We start from the raw sequence: 13,643 nt of genomic DNA on the forward strand, positions 1-13,643 counted from the left end.
CTCATCACCATTCTTCTTAAATTTTATTCCATAATAAAAAATAGAAGATGAAAGAAAGGGTGTTCAAGAATTAAAGCAATTATTGGTCAATATAAGGAACAGAAAACTAATTATCTTGATGATGATTAAGGACCTGGTTCAGCAAAAGTAATTCCATGTTCTCCCCTGGCGTATTTGTAGGCTTCCACAAAACAGAAAACCAGATTACCTTTAACTGAAGCAGGTCCTATGCTATTTTCAGAACACTTGACTTCAAATTTTATTTATCCTTCTCCTTTTGCTCTTTTTCCTTCTTTTCACGTTCAGCTTTTGCTTCTTCCTCCTCATGTTGTTTTATCAACTGCTCCACCTCCTTTTGCTTCAGAACCCTTATTACTGTTTTCCCATTCTCTCTTGTCAGCGTTGCAATTTCAACTGAAACACAGGGAGCAGACAGAGGCATTACGTACTGTCCTTCTGAAAGAACATCATCAGAAAGGTCAAGTAGTTACAACTGACAATGAAGCAGAGGGTTCTTGTCCTGCCTCCATCTAAAAGCTGCCTGAATGGCAAGCCAGGTGGCAGCAGTCCTCTTCTGCAGCAGCCCTGTTGTGCAGCAGCATGCACCAGCTCATCCACAGCTCTCCAGTGGTTCTTCCACCAGGCACAGAACCACTTCTGCTGCTGCACTGAGGCCTAGCCAAACCATGGTTGGGAACCTGGAGCTGGCCAAAGAAGATCATCCTCACCCAAGTCAACTGCATGTCACTTAGCAAAGTCAATGAGGATCATCAAAATTATTTTCTTATGTGAGCTATAAAATCCAACAAACCACAGCTGAAGTATAAAAAAATTCTCAACATACTCTCTATTTTTAATATATATATTAATATATATTAATATTATGTATATATATATATATATATATATCTTTATAAGTCATCCAGCATTAGAGAACTGCTTACCTTTCTCTGCAGAAAGTTTGCTGACATCCATGGTCTTATTTAGAACCTTAATGGCTAATGCAAGTGCGGTCTTTAAGGTCATTTCTCCTTCTTTGTAGTCTTGTTTCAGCATTGACACAGCTGCCTATGAATTCCACAGAAATTTAAATGGTATCACTGGGCAATCAAACTAAGTTTTTTGCCAGATAATATCAGAACATGAGGAACAGTGTTTCTACAGTTATCCATTTCTGCTCTGCACTCATAATGAAGCACTCAGCTTAATTATCACAGTGTCATTTACATCATTTTGAGAGAGAAACGTAAAAAGAACTTACAGCGCTGTTATTGCCAATGCACGTAGCTTTCCATCCTCCATAATTGCCACTGGGATCACTTTGATACAGCTGAAATCCATAATGCTTATCCCAACCAATATACAGCAATGAAACACCAAAAGGACGTTTTCCTGTTGGAAGGAAGGCCGTTAGGAACAAGATTGGTCATGAGTGACAATTACTTTCTTTCATTTCCTTTGTCAAATCCGTTCCTGTGAAGTAGGATTTAACAAACCGTTCTGCACTTCTGTTACTTGAGATAAGCATTACAGCATTTCTAAGTGCTGGGGGATGGGAGGCAGGGAGAACTAGCAGAGATTTCTTTCATTTAACCCCAGCAGCAGCTTATCTCTGTCTCCAAAAATTGGAATTTATCATTCCAGGACTTCAAATCAAACCTCAGCATTTAAACTATGCAGGGGTTATTATTCAAGCATTTAACTCCTAAGAGTCAATCAAACACAAGTACATTAAAAGGTCATTCTTTCACAGTGCCCATATACAAAATACCAGAATCATCCATTCATTTACTGAGGAACACTCCTCACAACATCATTTTCTAATATGTCATTTGATCCACAGAAATACTATTTTTTCCAGTGTTACAGTACTGATACCCTGCTTCTTTCTGAAGGCATTCACCAAACCCTAGGGCACTCAAAGCATTACAGACAACGGGCCTGAGCCTCAGCTATCAATCCCTCAGTGACTATTTCAGCAGCAAACCAAGAGTTCATAATTTTGACTGACTATTCCCTTAAATTTAGCTACTGTTGTTTCTCGGTGTAACTTGTTACAGAAGAATACCTTTAAACCCTTCAGAGACTTGGATGCTTCAAATTACCTAAGAGAATCTTTCTTTAGACACTTAAAAACACTACGGTTCATCACACTTCCTTACCTCCAAACTGCGTGTAAGCCTGCTTGATGTCACACAGTGCAGTTACCAACTGCTCGCAAGGAATGGGCTCTTGATACTGTAACAAATACCTACAGCATGAAAGACAAGGGGTCTCAAAATCCTTTTTGACAGCATCCTGCTACCACATTGAACTGAAGAACAAGTTTCTAAGTTAAAATAAAACAGATCAGAGAGGCTTAAAAAAAAAAAAAACTACTAGTACTAAGTGCATGTTCACAGTGATTTAATACATAGACTGAATCCAACCTTGGAATTAAGCAAAGCCCCATAACGACAGGCCAACCTACCTCTGTGCAATCAGCCTCAGCTCATTTGTTAGAACGTTGGCATCTGAAGTTATTCCTGCAACACTGCAAGCCATATCCCTGCAAAATGAACATATGAATTGGATTCCTATCAGTCCCCAAGGAATAGTCACGTCTTTGTACAACACTTCAAACAGAATGCCTGCTGCTGGGCTTCTATGATCAAAACTACACTGCTGCCAGGCAGAACAGATTGATGCTGCATCTAGAGTACATCCTAAGTCTGACATAACCATATTGCAAGAGCAGAGGCAGACAGCGGGAAATGAGCAGGTCAGTACATCATTGGCATGGTTCTGAGGACCACCAAAATGATTAACAATGCTGACACCTTCACAAGAAGCACTGGCTACACAGCAGGACCCACACAGAGGCCACCCACCAGCCACATCAGAACCCGCATGGACCCTCAGTGCAATCTGCTGACTCACACTGCATTCGTACGAATGTAACTTAGTGATGCCAGCCATTAGAAAAGTAACTGCTTTAGCTGAAAATCACCTTTGTTTTAATTGTTTCATTAGCTCTTAATACAGCAGATCTTTGCTAAATCTCACACTGCTACAGAGCTTCCAGTACAGACAATAATTCACATTGTTTTATCTTAACAATTTCTCAGAGCAGCTGGCCTAGGCAGCCACTCCAGTGCACATTTTACATCACTGCCTTGAAAATCCACCACTTCCTACAGTTCCAGCCACTTTCAGGATAACACAGAATGTGAGTCTGACAGATGAAAACCTACTCGTGTTTCACAATGCATCTTACAGCAAGGCTTAAATTCTACCTTTCCTACAGGCAAGACAGTCTAACACTGAACCTCTGGAAAAGCTAAAAAGGTCGAAGCAGTGAGATAAGCATCTCTGCTACAACTGTGGCAAAGAAAGCTGAAGCAGGTTTTATCCAGTTTGTTTCAGTCTCTTTGAAACACGCGAGGAAAAAAAAAAAAAGGCTTAAAAGGGAATGCTGAGCCAGCAGTGTGCTCTTGCAGCTCAGAAAGCAAACGATATCCTGGGCTCCATCAGAAGAGGGGTGGTCAGCAGGGACAGGGAGGTGACTGACCCCTCTACTCTGCTCTTGTGAGGCCCCATCTGCAGCACTGCATCCAGGTCTGGAGCCCCCAGTACAAGAAAGACAGAGAGCTGCTGGAGAGGATCCAGAGGAGAGCCACAAAGATGATCAGGGGACTGGAGCACCTCCCCTATGAGGACTGGCTGAGGAGCTGGGCTTGTTCAGCCTGGAGGGGTGACCTCATTGCAGCCTTCAGTACCTAAAGGGAGCCTACAAACAGGAGAGGAGTCAACTCTTTGAAAGGGCTGATAACTGCAGGAAATGGTTTTAAGTTGAGGGAGGGAAGATTTAGGTTGGATATCAGGGGGAAGTTCTTTATTATGAGAGTGGTGAGGTGCTGGAACAGCTGCCCAGAGAGGCTGTAGACGTGGATTTCTAATGCAGGCCAGGATGCTGTTGGCCCTTTTGGCCACCTGGGCACACTGTGGGCTCACGTTCAGCTAAGCATCAACCAACACCCCCAGATCTCTTTCCTCTTCATCACAGTCATCCAGCCACTCATCCCCCATCCCACAGTGCTGCATGGGGTTGCTGTGGCTAAAGTGCAGGACCTGGCACTTGGCCTTGTTGAACCTCATCCCATTCACCTCAGCCCAGTGATCCAGCTGATCTAGATCCCTCTGAAGGGCCTCCTTACCTCAGCTGGTCACCAGCTGGACTTAACTCCATTCACCACTACCCGCTGGGCACGGCCCTCCAGCCAGTTCCTTCCCCAAACAACTGTATACCTGTTGTAGACCTGTCCAGGCCACAGGCAGCCAGTTTCCCCAGAAGAATACTGTGCGAGACCGTGTCAAAGGCTTTGCTGAAGTCTAGGTAGACTACATCAACAGCCCTTCCCTCATCTACCAGGCTGGTCACCCAGTTGTAGAAGGAGATGAGGTTGGTCAAGCACGACCTGCCTTTCACGAACCCATGCTGGCTGGGCCTGATCCTCTGCCTGGGCGCCACGCACGTGCTGTGTGATCTCACCCAGCATGTGCTCCATAACTTTCCCAGGTATCGAGGTCAGGCTGACAGGCCTGTAGTTCCCCAGATCCTCTTTACAGCCCTTCTTGTAGAAGGGAACCACATTGACAAGCCTCCAGTAATGATCCTTGAGGTCCCTTCTCCAACCCGGGCCATTTTGTGATTCTGTGATACTGTGCTCAGATTTGTGCATTCTGTATTTCCCTCCTCTTGTTATTTTGTAAACCAAAAACTCCCAATTTAATAGTGATGCAATAACCTTACCTTGTATGGGTAATTAACAACAGGTTATTGCACCTAGGAAATTCCCTTCATAAATAAAAACATGATGCTTCTTCAGAAGAATCACTGAAGCAAATAATATCAACACAGTCACACACATCCAGAACGCCGCATCACATCAATACAAACCCTCCAAACAAAATAAATCCAGGTCCAACGCTAAAATGCTTGAATAACAACAGTACTTGGTCACGGGTAACGTCAGCAGACATCCAACCAGCATTTCAACTTACTCGTTCAGTCTGTAGATTTTTTCTGAGAAGAAAACTTCATCGAGCAGCTTATGAATGTTGCGCCTCTCCGCAGCCAGCAGAACTCCGTCGTTGGCCAGGATGCCCAAGCAAGTACCTGCGTGTCCAATTGCCTCCATGGCGTACTCAACCTGGTACAGACGGCCTAGGAAACAAGTTAAATTGCAGTAAGGCAGCACTGAATGAGAACACATATTAGGAAAGGTGGATTTGCAAGAATTATACACGTGCCTGTTTCGCAGTTTAGGACTGGTTCCTCAGGCTGGGGCCAGCAAATGAGTTTTTTGAAACAGAGAATGGAATCAGAAGTGCACAAATTTGATAAGGTAATCTTGGGCATAGTTAGCATGGGGGAAAAATAATCTAAAGAGTAGATCTACTTCAGAAGAGACAAAATGGGTTAAAAAAAAAAAACCAACTGAATCATTTATACCGGACATTTTGTCTCTTAAGAAAAAAATTACTTGCAAGTACTGGTGTAACAAGATCACAGCAGCAGCATCAGTAACAAAATAGTAACAAACTCCATCCACACTCAGAGGAAAGGCAAAGGGTGATGAGTTATTAAGGTGCTTAAAAAAAAAAAGAAAAAATAGCAGTGGAATTTGGTGTAAATATACAGATGTGAATATGGTCACACCGACACCTGAGTACAAAAACTGGAAAGCCACCATCCAGGGACTCTGCTGTACACAGTGCTACTGTGACAGGTGAATGTGGTTTGTGCAACTCACACAGAAACACAGAACGGCCCGGGTTGGAAGGGACCTCAAGGACCACGAATCTCCAACCCCCTGCCACGTGCAGAGCCACCAACCTCCCCATTTAATACCAGCCCAGGCTGCCCAGGGCTCCATCCAACCTGGCCTTGAACACCTCCAGGGATGGACAGGGAATCCACAGCCTCTCTGGGCAGCTGTTCCAGCACCTCACCACTCTCACAGTAAATAATAAATAAGAACTCATACAAGGACGGACACACAGTGCTCCCAACCAACCGGCCCTGTGCTGAACAGCGTTACGTTTGAGAAACAGAATGGAAGGTGTTCAATTAGAAACGTAGGGTCAAAAAGTACCTTCTGGAGAAAATATAGTGGTTCTGGAGTCATATCTTCGAGACTGCAAGAAGGAACAGCTCGTTAAGTACCGTCACCTTCCGCCGGAGCACAGCACCCCAAGAGGAGCAGAGCTCAGAACGGCCCCGTCCAGGTGGGCACTGCTGGTACCGCCCCGCCCGCAGCCCCGCATCGCGCCCACTCACCATGGTGCCGGAGCGGCGGGGCAGCGGGCCTGCAAAACATCACAACGCGTTAAGGAGAGGCGGGCCGTCCCCACACGGCCCCCAGCCCAGAGGAACCCGCCCGACCCCCGCCTGCAGCCTGGGGCGCTCCGGGCCCGGAGTGCGGAGTCATCCTCACAGCGACAGAAGGGGAACGAAAGCCTCGTCGCCCGCCCCGCTCCCTCTGCTCTCACTCCCTCCTCCCCTCGCTCACTCACAGGGTGCCGAGGAACGCGCGATGTGCCGAAGAGGCGCTGAGGTGCGGCCGGCGGGAAGCACCAACCGTTACAGCCTGTCCCACACCTGCACCGCAGCGTCGGAAATGGCCGCCGCGCCTGCGCGGTGCATCACCCGGCCGGGGCGGTGCGCGTCCCTACCACGTGACCGTATCACGTGACCGTGGCCGCCTCGGCCCTTTGCGCGCCGCTCGGTGGAAGGACCGCGCCGTGCAGCGCTCCGCCATCTTTATGGAAAGGGACCTGGGGGTGTTGGGTGATGCTCGACTGAACGTGAGCTGACAGTGCGCCCAGGTGGCCAACAGGGCCAACGGCATCCTGGCCTGCATTAGAAACAACATGGCCAGCAGGAGCAGGGAGTCATCATCTCGGTGTACTCAGCACTGGTGAGGCCACACCTCGAGTATTGTGTTCAGTTTTGGGCCCCTCACTACAGGAAAGACATTGAGGCCCTGGAGCGTGTCCAGAGAAGGGCAACGAAACTGGTGAGGGGTCTGGAGCACAAACCTTATGAGGAGCGGCTGAGGGAGCTGGGATTGTTCAGTCTTGAGGAGGCTCAGGGGAGACCTCATGGCACTCTACAACTTCCTGAAGGGAGGCTGTGGTGAGGAAGGGTTTGGCCTCTTCTCCCAGGCAACAAGCAGGACCCAAGGAAATGGCCGCAAGTTGTACCAGAGGAGGTTTAGGTTGGACATAAGGAAGAACTTTTTCTGTCAGAGTGGTCAGGCACTGGAATGGCTGCCCAGGGAGGTGGTGGAGTCACCGTCCCTAGCAGTGTTCAAGAGGCGTCTGAATGAGGAGCTGTGAGATACAGTTTAGTGCTTGTGGTAGCAGTGATAATGAGAAGACAGTTGGACTAGATGATCTTGCAGGTCGTTTCCAACCTTGCAATTCTATGATTCTATTGCAGCCCCACCTCATGGGGCCGCCTCACATACGCCGCGGCCGTCTCAAACCACGTCTTCTCCACCGCCTCCTGGCCCAGCGCATACATGTCCATCAGGTGCCTCCACCCCGTCCTGGCGGTGACCATGAGATACTCCGTGTTCTCTGGGTGCAGCAGCACTGTGTGCGCCGCCATGACCAGCGACTGTGCGAAGCGGCCGCTCACCAGCAGGAACAGCGCCGCCCGCTCTGCACCCGTCAGCGGCAGCACGCTCTCGAAGCCTGCCAGGACGTGTCCACCCACACCGAGAGGCTCCGCGCTCTCCACCATCATGTACATGATGGCGATGGCCGCCTCAAACACGTAGCAGCCGTAGCTCATGTCGCTGAAGTCCAGCACGCCCGACACACAGTACTGCGGGGCTGCCCCACGAGGGGAGCCAGGAACCACCAGGATGTTGTGGTCGTTGAGGTCCCCGTGGTTGATACCTAAAGGCACAATGAGAAACGGTATTTAATAACTGCATTCTGTTGGCATTGACTGCAATGGTATTTAATAACTTGTCACGGAGTTGACCAGATCAATCTATGTCCGTGACAGGGGCGATAGGCCTCTGCCCTCCCCCCCCACCCCAGTCCCACAAAAATGGGAAGGAAGGAAGGGAGGAAAAGAGCAGCGGCAGCAATCTATGGAGGAAAACTTATTTTACTATAATATTGGAATACAAAATAACACAATATATACAATTTAATTGAAATTGAGATGAATAAATCAGACAAGATGAGAGAGAGAGTTCCCGGGACCGATTCAAACCTGAAAAGCTTGGAACGGCTAGGAAAGCACCTCCAGCACCCACTGCAAGGCAGCAAGAGAGTGCTCCCCCCACCCGGAAGGGCCAGATCCCGTGACTGCTGTAATGTACAGGAACTGCATTCTGTTGGCATTGACTGCAATGGTATTTAATAACTGCATTGTATTGGTATTGACTGCAATGGTATTTAATAACTGCATTGTATTGGTATTGACTGCAATGGTATTTAATAACTGCATTGTATTGGTATTGACTGCCATGGTATTTAATAACTGTAAGCCAGCTGCGTTGGTGCACCTGTTTCCTGGAACAAACTGCAGCGTGATTAAGAACAAAACACTCACAAGCTCGAAAACTGCTTATCTTGGGTGTGACTTTCTCTTTGAACTGCTGGATGACCCACTGCACAACGTCTCGGTGCTCATTCTGGCCCAAGGCATCCATGTACTGATCCAGAAGAGGGACGTTCGCCAGGTTCCAGATGAACTGATCTCGATGCAGACTTCCTACTGATGGATGATGGAATTCCTGCAGAAAGAGAACAAAATAGGCCATAAATTAAAATCCATACTTCATCCCAACAAGCAGAAGTAGAATCTGAAGGATTATTTCATCATAGAATGGCCTGGGTTGAAAAGGACCACGATGCTCATCTGGTTCCAACCCCCTGCTGTGTGCAGGGTCACCAACCAGCAGCCCAGGCTGCCCAGAGCCACATCCAGCCTGGTCTTGAATGCCTCCAGCGATGGGGCACCCACAACCTCATTGGGTAACCTGTTCCAGTGAACTGTAAGATAGGCAAGCCTATCAATATCTCCATAAAACCTGAATGTTTTTTTCTCCATTCTTCCAGTACAGATTATCCTAAACCCTTTGTTGCTGAATCACTTAAAATCAATGGTGACTTCCTGCAGAGTCACAGGGATGCTGCTGCACAGAGGCCTTGCCAAGGCTGCAGTCACACAGCTGGATTCTGCAGCTGGTGCTACAGAAGCTGTTGGAGCAGAAGAGACAAAAACTGCCACAGATGCAGTCTGTGCATTTAAAGAGTTGAGCCTGAGAATCATCTGACATGTGCAATGTCATTAAGACAGAAGTGCTTGGCAGAGCTGCTACATGGAGCTTTGTTCTTATAAAAATGTGTACAGGCTCTCAAATATCCATCCAGTACACAGAGACCCCAGCAAACAGCCCCATGTGTGCTTCTCACTTCCCATGAGCAGTTGGCTCCTCTTAAAGAGAAATTAGGTTTAGAATTAAGGCTGTTAGTTAAAGGTAGCTAAATGATAGTTAAAACTGGAACTCATGTAGAAGTAAGGAACAACACCAAGCCCAAAGCAAAAATCACAACAGAGGATCCCTAATGCTGTACAGAAGACCACGTTGGTAGGTAGATTGCCATTTGGTGAGCAACCACTGCAATTTTCCCTGCACAAATTAACACAGAACTACAAAGGGATACCAGATGTGGGAAAGGCAATAAAGCAGAGATCTCAGCAATTGCCTGAGCCTTTGTCACTGTCAAGTCATCAATAGCTGCTTATTTCCACTAGAAGATGTGAGACACATCCAAACAAAAAAAGACAGCAGAAAAAGGAAGTGGTGCAACGATATTTTGTGCACAAAAGAACACACGGCACATGGCCTTGCTGCCCAGCTGACAAAGCAAATTGACTGGATAGAAAAGACAGGCTGTACATTCCCATCTGCCATCAGAAAATGTAATGCCTTAGCTTTAGTTTTGGTGTCAATGACATTGAGAAGCTTTGATGGTAAGAACTGTAGTATTCTCTCCCTTAGATGACAAATCTGGGTACATGATAATCCATATATTAATGGCTTAAGAGCCTTTTCCATCAAAATTTGCTTTCTTGTCTACTAAATCCTCCTCGCAGGAGAAGTCGCAGGCATCTTTTGAGACTAGCTGGCCCATATACATTATTTTAATCACATTATCAGAGCACAGCCAGACTATTAAAAGGCAATAGTAAGTTATCTTTCCCAATGGAAAAACACCGTTGTAATTTCAGAATGTGGTGAGTGAAGCTAGCAATTCACACTTCATAACTGTCTGAAGGCAGTAGCCAGAACACAAAAAGAAGAGGTTAATGAAAGGCCATAAATAATGCAAGAATTCTTTTATGTATCTAACTTAATTACTGGATGATTTGTCAGTTTTATTACCCTGTATAATTACAGAGTACAGAAATAATCTCCTATGCATTAAGATTATTTGACTGAAAGCAGGGGAACTCAGAGAAGTGTCACACATCTCTCTCCATTAACACAGCTGGCATTACAGAAAAGGAAATGACTGCTCCTGCTGCAGCAATGGTCACTGTCCTAATGGCCAGGAGGAACAGAGCAAGTCAAAGTGAGTTCAGAAGAGAAGAAGGGCCAGCAGTACCCAACACAAGCATTTAATGCTTTGGAACCACGCTGTGCGTGCTCTGATTCAGGCAGCTGGGGTTCACTCTCCTTATTTACCAGGCTTCAAATGCCAAACAGGTGAGTTCTGTGTGAGCAAGAATAAACGTGGTCTCCCTTATTGTGGTACAAAAACGCATTGCAAAAGGATCACTGAGACTCTGCTATAAGCAGTGAGCGGTCAGGTTCCTCAGGTTACTTGGGGCAAGGTTTTAACCAGTTTTACAGCATGCAGGGTGGCATCCAAAAGTTGAATTAAGCTCTGAAATCACCAACTTCTGTTTTAAAATCAGGAAAGCTGACAGAGAACAGTAAGAAACAGAGAGGAGAAATGAAATGTGAATGAAATCTGCGAAGCCGGAACAAGAACTCACTCACCTCTGTGAGAGCTTTATCCAAACTGGCAGCTAGCTTGCCAATATCATACAGAAGCTGAGTAGGTGCAGCAATTTTAGCCACAGGTGTGCCCGGCAGATAAGTCAGCAGTCTGACCATGTACTTTTTGTTTCCAGATCCGCTGCCTGACAAGCAGAGATAGTCAGTCACTTCAGCATACTCTACTGTTAGTTAATGCAAGAGGCAAACGGTTTCTTCACTCTCAGATGCGACTGATAAAACTGATCTCACTCAAAGACTTGATTTACCAGAATGTGAAACAATGATGTGCAAACCTTGCCACACCTGCAGGCTGTGCTGGATGCCTGGTCCTTGTGCTTGGAATTAACCCTGCACAAAGCAGCTTTCACTAAGTGCCTCCCGCCCCTCGCCTACAGAGCTCTGTAGGTGCCCTCAGGAATCCCAGCTTGTGTATGGAAGCAGTGAAAACGAAAGCAATGTGTTACAGATTTTCTTCCAGGCACTGTTTAAGCGATTTATTCAGGCATCAGATCATAGATGGGCTGGAACTGTATTTTACACCATTCTGTGCACAGACAGGCAAATCATTTATATCGTGATTTAGTCAATGTGTTGTTTTTGTTTTTTTTTAAGTGCACAGATACGTCTGTTTTTTCAAATTATAAGGAAATTGTTTTCAGAGTTAAGTGTTCCTCTCCTTCATTTGCTTGGCTGCTGAAGTTTGGACTTTTTGTGAAGTTTGGACTTTCACAGGCAGTCAGCTGACACCTGACCGTATCCATCCTCTGACAGATACACTGCAACCTGAGCTTCTACTTTCGATAGCCAAATTTACTTTAATTTTGGAGACTCCTTCTGTGCAATTTTGTCACGACTACAACCAGTACTACATCTAAACTGTCAACTTTAAACAACTTTGCATGAATAGACCCAGAGAACCTATCAGGGCAATTTAAGTGAAAAAGCAGCTGCAGGATAACCCACCCTTCCCTGTGCTTGTAGTTCTTACTAAAACAACCATCTTCCAATACCAGCAATACCAGCAGCGAGCCATCCTGCACCCACCTCAAACCACACCTGCAGGAGCTTGCTGCAGTGCTGCTGCTCTTACTCTGCTCAAGGTCCAGCATCTCTGCTGGCTTTTTTGCACTATGCAGGGCATTGGATGGAGCTCTGCTCTGGCATTCTGAGCACAGTATCTGTGCACCCCAAAGTTACTTCATCCGAGAAATCCTAGCTCAGAAGCTGAAAGGGAGGTGTGCAGCAGATTGGGATCTACAGGAAGTGCCAGAGCTGCAGGGCCTAGGAAATCACCAGCCTTCTGCAGCTTGCCTGAGCTCGCTCGCAGGTGCCCACCGTTACTCCACGTTTGTGCCAGCACAAGAGGGCGGGATCCAGAAGCGAGGCAGACCTGCGCCGTGACGAGGCGCTCGCTCACCGCCAGGCGCGGTCCTGGAGCCGCTCACCTGCCCGCAGGGCCATGATGCTGCCGTCCTTCGTGAGCCGCGGCGTGGCGACGGGGAAGCCGCGGGCGCTGAGGAACACCACGGCCTGGGTCTGCGCCTCGATGAGGGCGGGCTGCCGGCTGTCTTCCGAGTTGGTGATCTTGAGGACGTACTCCTCGGCCCCTTCGGCCTCGCCTCCGCTCGAGACTCTCACGTGGAAGTTCTGATCGTCATAGCTGGGCAGGGGCCTGACCCACGCCGCCTTTAATCCGAACACCTCGGCCACCAGCTCGGCCACCTCGTCCTCGCCGAAGGCCGGCTTGGCGGCTTCCCGCTGGCGGCGGTCTCCGGAAGCCATCGCGTCTGTGAGGAAAGAGACGAGAAGAGGCGAGCCGTGCCGCCGGCGGCAATCGGTAACGGTCGCAGCAAACCAACCACCGAGCCGGCCCCGTTCTCCCCCAGCGCTCGGAGCCGCGCGGACCTTTGCCCTGCCCGCCGGAGCGCCCGCTGCCCGGCCCGGCCTCCCCCGGCGGAGGAGCCGCCGGACCTGCGCCGTCCGGCCGCGGGCGGCCAGCGGAGTGCAGCCGCCCCGAGGGGGGAGCGGTGGCGGCCGGAGCTCGGCGGCAGCCCCGGGGAAGGGAACGGCGCGGCTTCCCGCCGGCAACAAAGCGCCTGGCGGCAAGCGCTCCCCTACCGGCCCACAGCGGGGCTGCGTGCGGTACGAACGCGGAACAACGCGGGCCCCTCTGCCTCGGTCGTTTACCACAACCGAAGCCGTGCTCGGCCCGCAGCGAGCCGGGCTCGGGGCTGCCGCCACGGGCCGAACCCCGAACCCTCGGGGCGAAGGGCGGGCGGAACTGCGAGCAAGCAGCAGGGCTGAGCGGCGATGGAAAGAGCTCTGCGGTTACCGACACCGCCTCCAGCTCCTGGCATTGCGTCGGTTTGAAAGAGAACAGCGTTCCGGCCGTGCCTTAAAACGTGCCCCGGGCTACAGCCAGCACAGAACGGGACACAGCTGCGCCGTTACAGACCCACAACACCTGCAGCATCGCCTTCGTCTCCCAGCAGCACCGCCACCGTTCAGGAGGTGGGCGCTTTCTGTGCCCGCCCCGCACGGCGCTGCGTTGGTCGGCTGACGCAG

At 48.8% G+C, this 13,643-nt stretch overlaps 2 protein-coding genes across 3 annotated transcripts; both read right to left on the reverse strand.

Annotated features, from left to right (window-relative positions):
* Positions 1-6: 6 nt before the first annotated feature.
* PSMA4 (proteasome 20S subunit alpha 4) lies at positions 7-6,673 on the reverse strand. The gene is made up of 9 exons (XM_042876211.1): positions 6,559-6,673; positions 6,323-6,351; positions 6,138-6,180; positions 5,044-5,206; positions 2,471-2,548; positions 2,163-2,251; positions 1,262-1,392; positions 945-1,068; positions 7-414 (listed from the first exon to the last, which is right to left on the reverse strand). Exons 2-9 carry the CDS (start codon positions 6,323-6,325, stop codon positions 260-262), a joined length of 786 nt encoding a protein of 261 aa, XP_042732145.1. The 5' UTR covers positions 6,326-6,351; positions 6,559-6,673; the 3' UTR covers positions 7-259.
* Positions 6,674-7,437: 764 nt separating this feature from the next.
* HYKK (hydroxylysine kinase) lies at positions 7,438-13,583 on the reverse strand. 2 transcript variants are annotated; one of them, XM_042875750.1, is made up of 5 exons: positions 13,411-13,583; positions 12,524-12,865; positions 11,079-11,221; positions 8,618-8,801; positions 7,438-7,950 (listed from the first exon to the last, which is right to left on the reverse strand). In XM_042875750.1, exons 1-5 carry the CDS (start codon positions 13,433-13,435, stop codon positions 7,478-7,480), a joined length of 1,167 nt encoding a protein of 388 aa, XP_042731684.1. In that variant the 5' UTR covers positions 13,436-13,583; the 3' UTR covers positions 7,438-7,477. The 2 variants fall into 2 exon arrangements, with proteins under 2 accessions (XP_042731684.1, XP_042731685.1); XM_042875751.1 differs by having other exon boundaries at positions 13,543-13,559.
* Positions 13,584-13,643: the final 60 nt, after the last annotated feature.

This window comes from Lagopus leucura, unplaced genomic scaffold (assembly GCF_019238085.1).
Source record: "Lagopus leucura isolate 7727_CA_CO unplaced genomic scaffold, USGS_WTPT01 Super-Scaffold_100015, whole genome shotgun sequence".
Lineage (NCBI taxonomy): Eukaryota > Metazoa > Chordata > Aves > Galliformes > Phasianidae > Lagopus > Lagopus leucura.

Coding starts and splice junctions, on each gene's coding strand:
- HYKK (XM_042875750.1), bottom strand. CDS start 13,435: ATGCCAGGAGCTGGAGGCGGTGTCG. Junction 12,866..13,410: donor AGGAGCTGGAGGCGGTGTCG/GTAACCGCAGAG, acceptor CTTTCCTCACAG/ACGCGATGGCTTCCGGAGAC. Junction 7,951..8,617: donor GATAAGCAGTTTTCGAGCTT/GTGAGTGTTTTG, acceptor TTGTGCCTTTAG/GTATCAACCACGGGGACCTC.
- PSMA4 (XM_042876211.1), bottom strand. Junction 2,549..5,043: donor AAAATCTACAGACTGAACGA/GTAAGTTGAAAT, acceptor TTCATTTTGCAG/GGATATGGCTTGCAGTGTTG. Junction 1,069..1,261: donor GCATTGGCAATAACAGCGCT/GTAAGTTCTTTT, acceptor TGGAATTCATAG/GCAGCTGTGTCAATGCTGAA.